At 35.8% G+C, this 17,225-nt stretch overlaps 1 protein-coding gene across 1 annotated transcript in view; it reads right to left on the bottom strand.

Annotated features, from left to right (window-relative positions):
* Positions 1-17,225, bottom strand: part of LOC127852602 (uncharacterized) — a 96,347-nt gene that overhangs the window by 75,307 nt on the left and 3,815 nt on the right. The window contains exons 3-6 of the mRNA XM_052386552.1: positions 15,426-15,525; positions 14,386-14,537; positions 10,346-10,498; positions 7,636-7,782 (exon numbers count right to left, since the gene is read on the bottom strand). Coding sequence (XP_052242512.1) covers positions 7,636-7,782; positions 10,346-10,498; positions 14,386-14,537; positions 15,426-15,525 — 552 coding nt within the window. The remainder of the gene's footprint in view (positions 1-7,635; positions 7,783-10,345; positions 10,499-14,385; positions 14,538-15,425; positions 15,526-17,225) is intronic.

The following is a 17,225-nucleotide window of genomic DNA, read 5'->3' as shown; positions in this document are numbered from 1 at the left end:
GGTCGCTAATTGCTATCGAAAGATGTATGGTTCAGAAATTAACGCCACCTGCGTTTGTATTTCATGGCCCAATCAAGTCCAACGATACTTTTATCCTGTGTATTATACAACCTAAGTTTATAAATCCTGTCAAAACACCGATTTTGTACATCAAACAAATTGAATGATGTTTCTCACAAATAACCTTTCGTTTTCGACTGATTTTCAGAAAATAGTTTGTACATATTGCATCAATCTAAATTAAGAGTCAATTTACGATTGGTTGAAAAAGAACAGTGCTCGATGCACTCACATCGTGTCACGCGATTTACATATGTTCAAGGAGATATCCCTGTACCAATTGGATGTCAAATCGAGGCATACAGGGATACCCCTCATTTTAATTTATGGAGTGTGTTTACTTCCGGAAAATGGAGAACATCTGTGTTCACGAAATTCTGAACACACATTTATCGTCAAGATTGGGCAGAAATTTAGGGTTTTTGTAAGTAATATACTGACTGTTGAGTATATAGAAAAGGTGGAATGATTAATCGTTTAAGGTGTCCCGCTTTTTGGTTAAATGTGCCAACAATTTTTTATGGAAAGTCCCGATTTGGACCTGAAAAATTCTTGCATGTAGGCATATATTTCATGGGCATAATAAAAACAAAAAATGGTTACAATAAAACAGCATATTTATTTAAACTAAAATGTCTACATCAAAACAAAAAGTTTACATAGAACACAAATAAAATAATTTGATTCTACTAGGGCTCGAACCTTGGGCCTCTCACATGTGAAGCGAGCGTGTTACCACTACACAATGGAACCACTTGAAAAATCACCTTCTAACTAAGATATTAATAAGCTATTAATAGTCAATTTAAATGTAAACCCGGAAGTTTAAACGCTGGATAGTGAGCGGGGTTAAAGGTCCATACCTAAGGGTCCATACCACTGGCAAAATACGGGTCAGGCCTGTGGCCTTCTATATGTGGTTCTTAAAAAAAACAACCTGTAGGACAACTTGATAGTAATGAGACTGGGGTGCTGTGATGGTGCTCCTCATTGATAAGCGGCTGATTCCTTTATCAAGACTCATTATTACAATTAATAATACGTGTCGCGCTTCGCGCTCTATAGCGCCTTTATTAGTAACTAGGTGGTTGATAGGATAGTGGAACAAAGAAGTTTTGTTTTTATACAAAACCAGAAAGTTTCACTGGTTCGCGTATTTGCCCAGTCCCTGTGATCTTTTGTTATTGCCCAGTCCCTTTGATCAGTTATTAATTAAAACAATTAGCTTTGCATTATTGGCAATAAATGTTGAAGTAAATGTAATAGGCACAAATGCAAAACTTATTTACACTAATTTACACAAAAAATCACCACTATGCAAGATATTCTGACAACAAAAATATATATACATTGATCCGTAAATAACTTCACCTCCCATAAGCGAAAAAACAAGAGGGCCATGATGGCCCTGTATCGCTCCACTGCTGAAAAAAGGCTGAAACAAATATTCTCTGCATGTGCAAATACTTAAATAAAGGCCCTATTTAAGCACATGTACACTTTTGTGACCCCCTGGGCTTGGTCAAATTTAACCCCAGGGGCATAATTTGAGCAAACTTTGTAGAGGACTACTATATCTCACTACATGTACATACAAAATATGGTAGCCCTAGGTCCTAGAGTTAAGGACAATAATATTTTTAAAGTTTTCACAAAATAAGCAAGATAAAAGCGTATATAATGTTTAATATAGTGACCCGCGGGTCAGGGTCAAATTTGACCCAAAGGGCATAATTTGAACAAACTTGGTAGAGGACTATAAGATGTTACTGCATACCTAATTTGGTAGCCATAGTCTGAATGGTTTTTCGACAAGAAGATTTTTAAAGATTTCACAAAATAGGCCCAATATAAGTGTATGTTCAGTTTTGTGACCCCCCCCCGGGCAGGGTCAAATTTGACCCAAGTGGCATAATTTGAACAAACTTGGTAGAGAACTATTAGATGTCACTACATACCAAATTTGGTAGCCCTATGCCTTATGGTTAAGGACAAGTAGATTTTTTTGAGTTTTCACAAAATAGGCACTATATAAGCATAGAATCGATTGTGTGGCCCCCCAGGGCAGGTTCAAATTTGACTCCTGGGGCATAATTTGAACAAACTAAGTGGAGGACTATACAATGTCACTAACTACCAAATTGTGTAGCCCTAGGCCCAATGGTTATGGACAAGAAATGTTTTAAAGTTTTTGCAAAAAAGGCATTTTATAAGCATATGTTCAATTTTGTGACCCCGGGGCAGGTTCAAATTTGACCCCAGGGATAAAATGTGGAGAAATTTGGTAGAGATCTATAAGATGTCACTACATACCCAATTTGATAGCCCTAGGCTGGATGGTTATGGACAAAAAGATTTATGAAGTTTCACAAAATAGGCCCAATATAAGCATATGTTCAATATTGTGATCCCCCGGGGCAGGGTCAAATTTGACCCCAGGGGCATAATTTGAACAAACTTGGTAGAGAACTATCAAATTTCACTACATACCAAATTTGGTAGCTATAGCCCCAATGTTTATGGACAAGTAGATTTTTTAAAGTTTTCACAAAATAGACTCCATATAAGCGTATGTTCAATTTTGTGACCCCCAGGGCAGGGTCAAACTTGACCCCAGGGGCATAATTTGAACAAACTTGGTAGAGGACTATAAGATGTCACTACATTCTAAATTTGGTAGCCTTAGACCCAATGGTTACGGACAAAAAGATTTTTTAAGTTTTCACAAAATAAGCCCTTTATAAGCATAAATTCAATTTTGTGACCCCAGGGGCAGCAAGAAGATTTTGAAAGTTTTCCCACAATAGGCCTTATTTAAGCAAATGTTCAATTTTGTGACCCTCGGGGCAGGGTCAAACTTGACCCCAGGGGCAAAATTTAAAAAAAACTTGGTAGAGGACTTTAAGATGTCACTACATACCAAATTTGGTAGCCCTTGGCCCAATTGCTATGGACAAGAAGTTTTGTAAAGTATTCACAAAATAGACCCTATAAAGCATATGTTCAATTTTGTGACCCCTGGGGAAGGGTCAAATTTGACCCCAGGGTCATAATTTAAAGAAATTTGGTAGAGGGCTATTAGATGTCTCTATATAACAAATTTGATAGCCCTAGGCACAATGGTTATGGAAGGAAAGATTTTGAAAGTTTTCACAAAATAGGCCTTATATAAGCATATGTTCAATTTTGTGACCCTCGGGGCAGGGTCAAACTTGACCCCAGGGGCATAATTGAAAAAAACTTGGTAGAGGACTATAAGATGTCACTACATACCAAATTTGGTAGCCCTAGGCCCAATGGTTATGGACAAGAAGTTTTGTAAAGTTTTCACAAATTAGACCCTATATAAGCATACGTTCAATTTTGTGACCCCTGGGGAAGAGTCAAATTTGACCTCAGGGGCATAATTTGAAGAAATTGGGTAGAGGACTATTAGATGTCTCTACATACCAAATTTGATAGCCCTAGGCCCAATGGTTATGGACGGAAAGAATTTGAAAGTTTTCACAAAATAGGCCTCATATAAGCATATGTTCAATTTTGTGACCCTCGGGGCAGGGTCAAACTTGACCCCAGGGGCATAATTTGAAAAAAACTTGGTAGAGGACTATAAGATGTCACTACATACCAAATTTGGTAGCCCTAGGCCCAATGGTTATGGACAAGAAGTTTTGTAAAGTTTTCACAAAATAGACCATATATAAGAATATATTCAATTTTGTGACCCCTGGGGAAGGGTCAAATTTGACCCCAGGGGCATAATTTGAAGAAATTTGGTAGACGACTGTTAGATGTCTCTACATACCAAATTTATTAGCCCTAGGCCCAATGGTTATGGACAAGAAGTTTTTAAAGTCTTCACAAAATAGGCCTTATATAAGCATATGTTCAATTTTGTGACCCCCTTGGCAGGGTCAAATTTGACCTCAGGGGCATTATTTGAACAAATTTAATAGAGGACTATTAGATGTCTCTATATACCAAATTTGATAGCCCTAGGCCCAATGGTTATGGTCAAGAAGTTTTTAAAGTTTTCACAAAATAGGCACTATATAAGCATATGTTAAATTTTTTGACCCTCGGGGCAGGGTCAAATTTGACCCTAGGGGCATAATTTGAAGAAATTTGGTAGAGGACTATTAGATGTCTATACATACCAAATTTGATAGCCCTAGGCCCAATGGTAATGGACGGAAAGATTTTGAAAGTTTTCACAAAATAGGCTTCATATGTTCAATTTTGTGACCCCTGGGGCAGGGTCAAATTTGACCCCAGGGGCATAATTTGAAGAAATTTGGTAGAGAACTATTAGATGTCTGTACATACCAAATTTGATAGCCCTAGGCCCAATGGTTATGGACAGGAAGTTTTTAAAGTTTTCACAAAATAGGCTTATATAAGCATATGTTCAATTTTGTGACCCCCGGGGCAGGGGCAAATTTGACCCCAGGGGCATAATTTGAAGAAATTTGGTAAAGGACTATTAGATGTCTCTTCATACCAAATTTGATAGCCCTAGGCCCAATGGCTATGGAGGAGAAGTTTTTTAAGTTTTCACAAAATAGGCCTTATATAAGCATATGTTCAATTTTGTCACCCCAGGGGCAAGGTCAAATTTGACCCCAGGGGAATAATTTGAAAAAAAATTTGGTAGAGGACTATTAGATGTCTCTACATACCAAATTTGATAGCCCTAGGCTCAATGGTTATGGACGAAAAGATTGTGAAAGTTTTCACAAGGTAGGCCTTATATAAGCAAATTTTCATTTTTTGTGACCCCCTGGGGCAGAGTCAAATTTGACCACAGGGACTTAATTTGAACAAATTTGAAAGAGGTTTACCCCAGGAACATTCCTGAAAAATTTCATCAGAATTTGACCAGTAGTTTAGGAGAAGAAGATGTTTTAAGGAAAAGTTAACGCACGCACGCATGCACGGACGCATGCACGCACAACGGACATAGGACCATGACATAAGCCCTGCTGGCCTCTGGCCAGTGGAGCTAAAAACGTATTACATACTAGTTGCCGCACTTCAGTGCAACGCCAATAACATGTGGCTGATAATATGAAAATGAGTAAAATCACTAATATTATGAATCACAGTATCAGAGATACTGGTAATTAGCATTAATGCTTCTTTAAAAATGGTTCTCTATTAAAAATACACAACACAGCACAGCAAATACTTGTCTATTACTAGGATATACAGCCTTACTTGGCAATCTCAAGATGTCTCCAATGCTTGATGGAGTGAACTGGTTACGCGACACTGAAAATAAAAACACCCACATACAATTTGTTTTCGAACATACAAACAAGCTTGTTTTGACTCTCCAGTAAAGTGTAGATACAATTACAACTGCTTTAGTTTGTTTATTGGATTTTTCCCAGCATTCAATTGTTCTGTAGTCACAAAACTGTGCTCTTATAAGCTTATTAACTCTTCCAGTGCTGGAACCGAATTTTAAAGGCCTTTGAAAACAGTTTGGATCCTGATCAGACGCCAAACTGTTTGCTATTCTGATAGTATTCTTGGAAAAAAAATCATAGAAAATGCTAATTTTTAGAAATTCAGCGGATGACATTTAAACATGCAACAAATTTCCCAGCATGCAAAGGGTTAAACATCTGGCGGGTAAGCAAAGCTAGCACCCTAAGTGCACATATGTCACAAACTAAGGAGTGACATATAACAATGCGAGGAAGTGGAAGTATAGCTGGATAAACAAAAACTTCAAAGGACATGTGCCTGAACTGGAACCAGCTGCATGGCTACCCTGAATCTGAAAGTCCAGCATGCAGCCATCTTAAACTAACATCAAGGAATATTCGCAAAATATTTCGTAAATAAAGTTAATCCATACAAAATCAGTATTCCTAATAGCAATAGCCAAATTTTCAACGCAAGGTTTGGTATGGTAACAACGATTTAAGAATATACAAAATGCTCATTTTTTTGTGACACAATATATTCCACTTTAATTTCCCCACAACAATATCTTTTCATACGACACACAATCACTCACATGGTACATAAACATGTGTTAATATCTTGTCAAACAAAAAACAAAAAATAGCACTTTGTATCTTGTTAATTAATGTTACCAGACCATATCTAGCGTTGAAATTTTGGCTATTTCAATAAGGAACATTGATTTTTTATGTGTAAACTTTATTTTTAGAAATATTGTACAAAATACTCATTGATTTTGAGTGGTCACGGACTTTTAAAATGAAAGACAGACTCACAGATGTTTAAGAATAAACAGATACTTCAAACAAGTATCCTTTTTTCTATCGTATTTAAAGAAAGAGTTTTCAGGTTTGGAGTTGAAAATACTTTTTATTTTAAACATTTGTGTCAATGTAAAAGAAAGACTGTTTTGTTAACTGCAAAGCATTATTGTATTTGTCTGATATGTGTTTGAACTTTCTGTATACAAACACCCTACTACAGGTCACCAGCTTTGTATTAAAACTTGAACATCATTTGAAAATAAACAAGCAAATTTGTTGAATTGATATCCCCCGCCAATATGCTTCTGAACACTCATACCAAGTTTCAATGAAATCCGCCAAAGCACTTCCAAGATAAATGTCTCTGGACACACAAAAAAGCATTTTGCAAGATACAAAGGGCCATAACTCTGTTATTATCAGATGGTGTACAATGCCATTTGGCATGCATCATCCTATTATCCATATATATACTCATACCAAGTTTCAATGAAATCCGCCAAAGTACTTCCAATACTTCCTATGGCGGGGGATAAAAATACAACAAAATCTTAAAATACAATAACAGTACCATTTATAGGGTTTTACCTTTTCAAAATAAAACACTGATAGAACCCACAAGAAAAATAATACTGAAGTGCATCCATGAGGGCCTGTCTCAGTAAAACAACTGAGATGACATCATGTTTTACTCTGTATTAGTAAATAAACCTCGCTCTGAATAAACAGGGTTAATGCAAATACGTTAAGTGTCGTCCAATACGTAAAGTGTCGTCCAATACGTAAAGTGTCGTCCAATACGTAAAGTGTCGTCCAATACGTTAAGTGTCGTACAATACGTAAAGTGTCATCCAATACATAAAGTGTAGTCCAATACGTAAAGTGTCGTCCAAATTATACGTTAAGTGTTGTCCAATACGTAGTGTCATCCAATACGTAAATTGTCGTCCAATACATAAAGTGTCGTCCAATACGTAAAGTGTTGTCCAATACGTTAAGTGTCGTCCAATATGTAAAGTGTTGTCCAATACGTAAAGTGTAGTCCAATACGTAAAGTGTTGTCCAATACGTAAAGTGTTGTCCAATACGTAAAGTGTTGTCCAATACGTAAGTGTTGGCCCAGATTAGGCTTTATTTCTGTCCACACAATCATGCTTATCAGGGATGACACTTTCCACTTATATGATATTTTTGTATAAAGGAAGACTCTTCATGTCAAAAATCAAGTTTAGGCAAAAGGTGTTGTCCCTTATTAGCCTGTGCAGACTGTGCACATGCATTTAACCCTTTTTTCGTAATGCAATTAACATAAAAACTAAGTAAATGGTTTACTCACATGCGACAATGTTAGCGTCCATAGAAGGCGTGATAATCACTCGTCCCCAGTTAGGCATCATGAAACCCAGTTCCGGATTGAACGCCAGCACCTCCATGTCCACCTTGCTGGTACTTTGCCCAACTCCCACTGATGCTATGAAGATACCTGTGGGGACACAAGTAGCACAAACATTGAAGAATATTTTCATAACCCATACCACTAAGATATGCACTTCTGTGATGCATTCCTGGTCCCTTAGAAAATCTTATAAAATTTAATACCTTTTTTCTAGATTTGAGTTTTTAAGATTTTATTTCCAACCAAAAGGTACTGATGAGCAGCAAACAACATAAAACATGGACCATCTGCAAGTTTCTTTCATGCTGTTCTGGTTTTATGCTGGTAGCATATGACCATTCTCACTATGTGTCTCAGCTGGAAAGGGTTAATGCTAAAAGCACTTTGAATTAGAGCTGTAACGATTCGGTTCAATGCATCGAAAAACCGGTACAACGCCATCGACTTGATTTTGATACCAATACGGCCAATTTCAATTTGATTCACTACAATTCCGATTGATCCGCATTTTAACATTATTTTCCAAATCCTGTCGTCTAAACGTTCTTGTCATTTGTAATATGTCTTGTGATTGGTCAATAGCCAATATGGCATCCAATGAATAAATGAATAACATGCTGAGCATTACATCAGCCGGTTAATGGCTTCTTCAACAACGCCGAAAGACGCACTGTCAAAATTAAAATCAAAAGTATGGGAACATTTCGGGTTTCCTGAAGGTTTTGATGCAAAGGCAACTTGCAAAACGTGTTTTGCTGACCTTAGTTACCCATATTGTTTGTTTACTAAACTGTGTGCATTATGTTAAAAAGTCAACTGGAAGTTGTTTATATACTTACATATTTTTTGTTTTGTTTTTCTGTTAAATACATTTAATACATTGTGCATTTTATGTTATTTAAGAATAACTCAGCAGGAAGGTTTGTTCAATATATTTGTTACTTATAAAACAATGTTGCGTTTTTAAATGTTATTAAAAAATTAAACATTTTAAATGAACAACATAATAAGTTTATAACAAATACCAAACATAATTATTCATGCTCGAATCGAATGATGATTGAATCGTTACAGCTCTACTTTGAATTCATTTCTATTAACACCAACATCAACCATTTAGTTGTGAGAATGTGTTTGTCATATGTAATTTGTCCATAACAAAAACTTAAAAGTATTAGTGTAAATAATGATGATTTTAATAACATAAAATCAGTTTGATGCCTGTCTCAATTATATTGGGCCCAGTCGCAAACGCATTCAATTATTAAACAATTTGAACCATTTCAATGTTGACCAGCTGCCTTATTGTGACATTAACCTTAGTCCAAGTGGTAACAAACTTTCTCCATATGGTGGAAATTTGTTTTAAAAATTATAACTATACACTTGCATCATGAAAAATAATGTTACAGTCTGTTTTAGTGCCAAAATTAATATTTGACTTTAAGGACTGACCTTGACCTTTGTAAAGCAAGAACTTTGCAACACATGATGTGCAGTTTCCACAGGGTGTACATTTTTGGCAAGTTATTTAAAATTGTATGATGAAAATTGAAATTACAGTCAAGACAAGCTAACTGGTAAAATGTGACCTTTGACTCTAAGAGTTATCTTAACCTTAAGGTACAAAGAGGATTGCTATACTTAGTTTACACCTATGTATTTTAGCTCGATTGCATCAAAAGCCTCACGCTTATAGAAACGCTCTCGAGTCCATTTCCTGGGTCTATTACCAGTACTTGAAGTCTTTGGGGAAGATCTAGAGAACGCTCCCCGCGTGGGGATCGAAACCGTGACCTCCCGATCACTAGGGGGACACCTTATAGATTATGTCACGATTGTTATACTTGAAGAGCATTCTCAACTTAGTGGTCATTTGGGGTAAGTTATTTTGAAATATGATGAATTAAAAAAAATACAGTCTGGATATACACTCACTCATTGTGACCACTATATTAAGCTTTCTGCAATAGCGCTTGACAACAAGTTATAAATAGCATACATGTTGATGAACAAACATAGTTTACAAACAAAAATACCTTCTAACAATTTGCATTTATCAATTATTGATACACTTATTTGAAGAACCAATACATGTATAAATGATACTAGTTGCTTATACCATTAGATCAAATTCTTTTTTTTAACTTTAACATTATTTCAGGATTTTCTCTATAAAAAAATACAGAGGATATATTAAAAGAAAACTCTTTACAGGGACACTATTAGTAAATTAGTAAACCATCTAAGTTTACGTCGCTCTGTGAACATGGGGTAAAATGTATGCGTGTAAAGTGTTTTCTCAGATCAGCTGTGCAGTCCAAATCTGCAGTTTATCTGAGGCAACACTTACGTAAATGCATTTGTGTCTTGTTCTGAGAAAACTGGGCTTAATTCATGTGCGTAAAGTGTTGTCCCAGATTAGCCTGTGCAGTTCGCAGGACGGCACTTTCCGCTTTAATGGTATTTTTAGTTTCAAGGAAGTCCCTCCTTACAGAAAATCAAGTTTAGGCGGAAAGTGTCGTCCCTGATTAGCCTGTGCGGACTGCACAGGCTAATCTGGGACGACACTTTACGCACATGTATTATGCCCAGTTTTATGCATTTAACCCATTTTTGCAGATTTAGGCTAACATTTCTACATCCCTACCATCTGCCTGTAGCTGGTCCCGGACTGTTCTCACTTCATCAAAGATAACATCCCCTTCCATGACAAGAAGTGCTAATTTGGGCACACCAGAACGGCCCATCGAGTTAAACATCGTCTGGGTCTCCATCATCACTGCCTGCACATTGGCTCCACCTAAGCATATACATAACTATGTTAAGAACAAAATTTAAAGGCAAAACTTAGTAGAAAAAACAAAAACAAATTTAGGCATACAAAACCAAAGTTTCCTCCAACAAGGCATATGTTTGTCAAATGTTTATAAACCCAACAATCAATTGATGACAAATAATTAAATCTAATACTTTAAGGTAAAAAGTGAGAAAAAAGTATATTGATATATTTTGTAAAAAAAACTTTTGGACTTAAAATAATAGAAATATAAACAAAAAATACATGACTGTGCTTGCCCTGAAAAATGATAACATTTTTACTTATAACTAGAAATGTAACACAGACAATTATGCTTGGACAGAGACAAATACACTATATATACAGTAGAAACAAGAAATATCTTTAAAAAAGATATACGGCGTTGATTGTGGTTGGAGTTTATGGAAGGTAAAGATTTAAATGAATGAGATCAAGGATAGCTAATATCTTTTTCTGTGCAGTTTTTAGCTGCATCAAACGCAGTACGGGATGTTACGCGGAGTTTTCGCGGCTTATTTTACATTATTACATATTGCTGGTCATAAACCTATAGATACAAAAAAGAAAACCAAAGTCAACCGGCCACTCGCGAAGTCTCCGTACATATTTTAAATATGTATACGCGCGTTCTTCGAACAAACCTGTTTGAGTGGTTTATCGGGAATTGCTACGTGTATTTGATTCGATTATTAACAGTATCGAGAATCATCGCGCTCATACTTAATACATTAGTCAATATGCTGCAATAATACATTAGTAAATATGATGGAATAATTCTTGTTAATTAATTACAAATAATATTTATCATGGTATTGTTGAAAACACATTAAGAATCTATTATTGACATGCCATAAAATAATATCGCTGGATATCTTCATTTCACATCTTTCTGGTGGTAAAGAAAATTCTGGTTCACCTAGTTCACGCTATAGCGTCTTTATTATATAACTATTATATAACTGACCGCGAACTCCGAACAGCACAGAAGGTCTGACTTGTATATAAACTCTGACATTCAAACACACTAACCGCGAACTGACCCCTTATACCTCGCGGGTTGAAATGCAACACATTAAAGTGAGGCATCGCTTCCACTGCTCTTTATACTTTTACATATAACATGTTGACAGGAATATGGAAGTCAGTACTAAATATGAGAACATGGCCTTTAAGTACACAACGTTCTCGCGCTGAAAATCCTCTGAAAATAAAAGATGTACGCACAAACTGTATTGATGTCGAGATTGAGTGTAAAACTGTTCTATCTATAAAGCATTTTTATTAGAGATAAAACTGTTTCATGCTGAACACGCAGTAAAACAGTGTTACAAAGACGCGGACATGTTTCCAATGTTCTAGTGGTATTATCAAATCAGCCAATGCAGTCAATGAAGTGTATTCATCTGTACTTGGCCGCGGGAAGTTTTATTTGAATTCTATTGGACGCTAACAAAGGTCAGGCTAAGGTGAAAAGCTGGCGTATTCAGCTGACGCCGAAAAATGAAACATGGCTGGAACTGCTTGCAGTCAGAATGCCTACCATAATGATCATCTTTATATTCAGCTGTGACAGTTGAAGCAAAAGTTGCAAAGCAGAAGGAGTTAAACGCAGACAATTTTTTTGTCGTAGCTGTCTAAGCCAGCATTTCATCTTACCTCAGACCTTTTTAAGTGTCAGATAAAATTCAAATAAAATTTCCCGCGGCTAGATACAAATGAATACACTTCATTTAATTCATTGGCCGATTTGAGCATACCATCAGAACATTGGAAACATGATTACGTCTTTGAAACACTGTTTTACTGCGTGTTCAGCATGAAACAATTTTATCTCTAATGAAAAGGATTGATGGATAGAACAGTTTTACACTCAACTCTTTACATCAATACAGTTTGTGCATGCACCTTTTATTGTCAGAAACTTGCCAGCGCCAGAGCGTTTGTACTTAAAGGCTATGTTCTCATATTTAGTAATTACTTCCATATTCCTGTCTGTGTACTAGTATATTTAAGTTCATAAAAGTATCGTTTTTCGCTATCCTGATATTCGTTTTGGCTAAACCATTTTAAATTGTTTTCGAAATTGAACATTTAACATGTAAAAGTATAAAGTTTTAAACAAGCCATCATTCCAGCAGTGGAAGCGTGGCCTACCTTTAATGCATTGCATTCAAACCCGCAAGGTATCAGGGTCAGTTCACTGCCAGTAAACGGATCGTTTTATAATATAGGCGCTATTGCGTTATCTATGTGAACAGGAGTTGTATTTAGACCAGAAATATGTTAAATGAAGATACTAAGTAGTCGGCGATGTAACAATGGTAGGTCTATCTTAGATTCTTAATTTTTTTTTTACAAAAATATGATAACTATTATTTTTGATTAATTAAACAAGAATTATTCCACCATTCTGACCAATTTGTTTAGCATGAGTGCGATGATTCTCGATAATGTTAATAATTGATTCAAATAGCAATGCCCGACACACAACTAAAACAGGTTTTTCGAAGAACGCGCGTATAAATATTTTAAATATGTACGGATACTTCACGTGTGGCCAGTTTACTTATATGTTTTAATTTTACTTCCATTTTTTTAGCTATTTGTAATAATGTACAATAAGCAGCAAAAACTCCGCGTAACATCCAGTTCTCCGTGTAAGAACTGCATGGAAAAGACATTCGCTATCTTTGATCTCATTCATAAAACTTTTTACCTTTCAACAACTCCAACCACAATCAATGCCGTATATCTTTTTAAAGATATTTCTTGTTAATAATAGTGGAAAAAAAGACAAAGGACCATACTTCTGCCAGAAATAATTGTAGGCAATATTGCATTCTTGGAGATCATCCACATATTAAGAATGTTTAAATGTAAAAGTTTAATGGAGATGCACCCAGTCGTTAAAGAGGATTATAAAACATGAAATCTTTCAACTTTGTATTCCATTGTGGAAAAAAAACACATATAACCATAATTCTGCCATAATGAGCTGCAGCCAATAGTCTCAGATTTACCATCTTCTTCATATAAAATTCATTCACATTTAAAAGTTTGAGCTATAGATTCAAACAGAAATTAAAGAGTAGAAAAAACACTCAATTTTGTTACTATATTATGCGTTCCTAGAAAAACAGACAAAGAGTGATAATTAAATAAAAAAAGTAGCAGCAAACATTTCTTTTGCTATGATCTTCTACATATTAAAGTCACTAATCTGTGGAAGTTTGAGGTAGATCCACTTAGCAAGTAAAGAGGAGTTAAAAACACTATAGGCCACTATATACTGGTATTTTATATTGGAAAAACAGACAAAGGCTTTAATGCTGAAAAAGTAGCATCATCAAATCCTATTTTTTTCAATCAACTAACACATTCTCGTTCAATTATGAAAAGTTCAGCAAGATTCACCATGAAGTTAAAATGGATTTCAAACCACAAACTACGAATCATACGGAAATACAGACATGCCCACAGACATATGAGTCATGTTCTGAGAAAACTGGGCATAATGCATGTGCGTAAACTGTCGTCCCAGATTAGCCTGTGCAGTCTGCACAGGCTAATCAGGGACAACACTTTCAGCTTAAAGTAGATTTTCGGCAAAAAAAGAGTTCCTTGAAACGAAAAATACCATTAAAGCGAAAGTGTCGTCCCTGATTAGCCTGTGCAGACTGCACAGGCTAATCTGGGACGACACTTTACGCACATGCATTAAGCCCAGTTTACCCAGAACAAGACACATATACATTCAATGCTTAATGCCTACCACTCTGAGTGGCCATAAAAAGGCAGTAAATAAGAAATTCAGTGACCCTGTGATATTAATACCACCAAAACCAATTTCAAATGACAGCCCCTTATACCTGTAGGGGTTAGGTCAAGGTCAAGTATGGCAAGGACAAGCTCCCCAAGAAAGGGTTTGGACCCGAGAACAATCTGCTGATTGGCCCCTTTGTTCACAATTTTTCCAAACGTGATGATTCCAACTCTAACTTCATTTGGACTAATCTGGTACCTGGAAGATAGAGATAAAGAAACAAAAATTTAAAAAATCCTTAATTTTTAAGATTTATTTTAAAATGTCTTCCTTCAAATATCAATTTCAAAGGTAAAACAATGTTCAGATGTTTGTCTTAATTTCACATTATTGTTAAACAGTAATGAAAGCTTGTGGAGTGGTGAGACCAAATAAACATATTTATTGTAATTGGAAGTAGAAATATATTTCAGAGAGACATTATCATGTAAAATTATCCCTCATTATACTAACGATTTCAGTAATTGTCACTAATTTTACAAACTTAAATATTATAAAATATTATTTTTACAGTTTTATTTAAAAAAAATCATTTATTAAGGAGGCACCATAAGAGGAGTGTCCCTTTATGTTTTCCTTGATATATTTACTATTGTATATCGTATTATGATGTAACAATACAAGAATTTATAGTTAAATAGCGATATATCTTGCATATTTTTTTTTTAAACAAACAAAACTCATAAGAGCTTCGGAAAGAGTGTCAAATATCAACTAAATGAATGTATACAAAACCTGATATCAATAAATTGCTGCTCAGAATAAAGCTTATACACATCTGAACAAGCCATTACCATATTTTGCAATTAACTATGTGATTTATGTCCCTTGTTAACAGCGTGGAACAGTAGTGTGTTAGGCTTGGTGTGTATTAAATGTTTAGTGAAGATCAGATCATTTTATATGCACAGGCAACATTTAAATTAAAGAGGGAAATTTCACATGAAATACTATCTGATACATGCATAATAAGAGGATTCAGCAAAAGTCTCACACTCAGTACTGGATATACAAGCTATTTATGCAGAAATCATGCATGCAATTAAAAGAAAGGTCTTAGAATTCCAAAACATGATTGGTTTTCACCTTTGCAGGAGGTCAGTGAGAAAGATCTTCGCCCGACTGTCAGTGACCCCTGCGTTGTCATGCAACATGATGATCAGGTCAAACCTGCTACTCCAGGGGACTGAAAGCAGGCAGTGAGGAGAAAAAGGAGAATTGTGAACAGAAACAATGGGCACACAATCTACAAACAAGTCAAACTTTTCTCTACGCTGTAGATATAATGCTGGTTTTCAGATCCAGTTTCATGAAAACATCCTAGTGTTTTAGCGCAAACAGCAAAAAAGGGCTTAATCACTATGAAACACCTATCACACCTTGAAAACCTCCACAGTGTGTACAAAAGTAAGAATTGCAGTTGCTGAGAAAATGTTCAATTTAAAATTGGATTAACAGTCCGAAACTGTTGGATTTTTTTGGCCTACCATTATCAACCAATATTGAGTTATACAAAAACTAGAGCTTTGTCACTGACCTGACATATACCCTGACGTGCCACATTGACACAGACTATTTTGCATGCTGTATTCACAAAACAAAAGAATCTTATTTATGGCAATTTTTAAGAATTATTATGCCATTATCATTTATAGCCATTTTAACCTTTGAGCTCTTGAATTCTTTTGCATGGCATGCCGTCCAATGATTGTGAAAAAATTAATGTACAGAGTCATTTTAAAATCTCACAATGAATGACATAGTTATGGCCCAGACAAGCTCATTTATGGCCATTTTTGACTTTTGAACTCCAAGTGTGACCTTGACCTTGGAGATATTGACGCAATTCTTTTGCAGGACACATCGTCCAATTATTGTGAACAAATGTACCGAGTAATTTTAAAATCTCACAATGAATGACATAGTTATGGCCAGGACAGAATCATTTATGGCCATTTTACCTTTGAACTCACAATGTGACCTTGACGTTGCAGATATCCACGTAATTCTTTCGCGCGACACAGCGTCCAATTATGGTGAACAAGTGAGCCAAATGAATTTTAAAATCTCACAATGAATGACAAAGTAATGCCCTGGACAAGCTCATTTATGGCCATTTTTGACCTTTGAACTCAAAGTGTGACCTTGACCATTGAGATATCGGCGTAATTCTTTCACATGACACACTGTCCAATGATGGTGAACAAATGTGCCAAATGATTTTAAAATCTCACAATGAATGACATAGTTATGGCTCGGGCAAGCTCATTTTTGTCCATTTTTGACATTTGAACTTTAAGTGTGATATTGACCTTGGAGATAGTGACATAATTCTTTCGCGCGACAAACCGTCCAATGATGGTGAACAAATATGCCATATGATTTTAAAATCTCACGATGAATGACATAGTTATGGCCGGGACAAGCTCATTTATGGCCATTTTTGATCTTTGAACTGAAAGTGTGACCTTGACTTTTGAGATATGGACGTAATTCTTTCGCGTGGCACACCGTCCAATTATTGGTGAACAAATTTGCCAATGATTTTTTTAAATCTCACAATAAATGACAAAGTTATGGCCCGGACAAGCATTTGACCTTCGAACTCCTAAGTGTGAGCTTGACCTTTGAGATATCGACGTACTTTGTTCACACAACACATCGTCTCATGATGTTGAACAAATGTACTAAGTCAATTAAAAATCTAACGATAAATGACACATAGTCATGGTCCAGACAAACTTTTGGTTTTAAAACACACTAAGTGACCCGGTGACCTAGTTTTTGACCTGACATGACCCATATTCAAGCTTGACCTAGACTTCATCTAGATACAACTTTTGACCAAGTTTGGTGAAGATCGGATAGATTTCGGGACAGACCGAC

Source organism: Dreissena polymorpha, chromosome 12, assembly GCF_020536995.1.
Source record: "Dreissena polymorpha isolate Duluth1 chromosome 12, UMN_Dpol_1.0, whole genome shotgun sequence".
NCBI lineage: Eukaryota > Metazoa > Mollusca > Bivalvia > Myida > Dreissenidae > Dreissena > Dreissena polymorpha.
The sequence above is the reverse complement of the archived record's forward strand: the minus strand, read 5'-3'. Positions and strand labels throughout refer to the sequence as shown.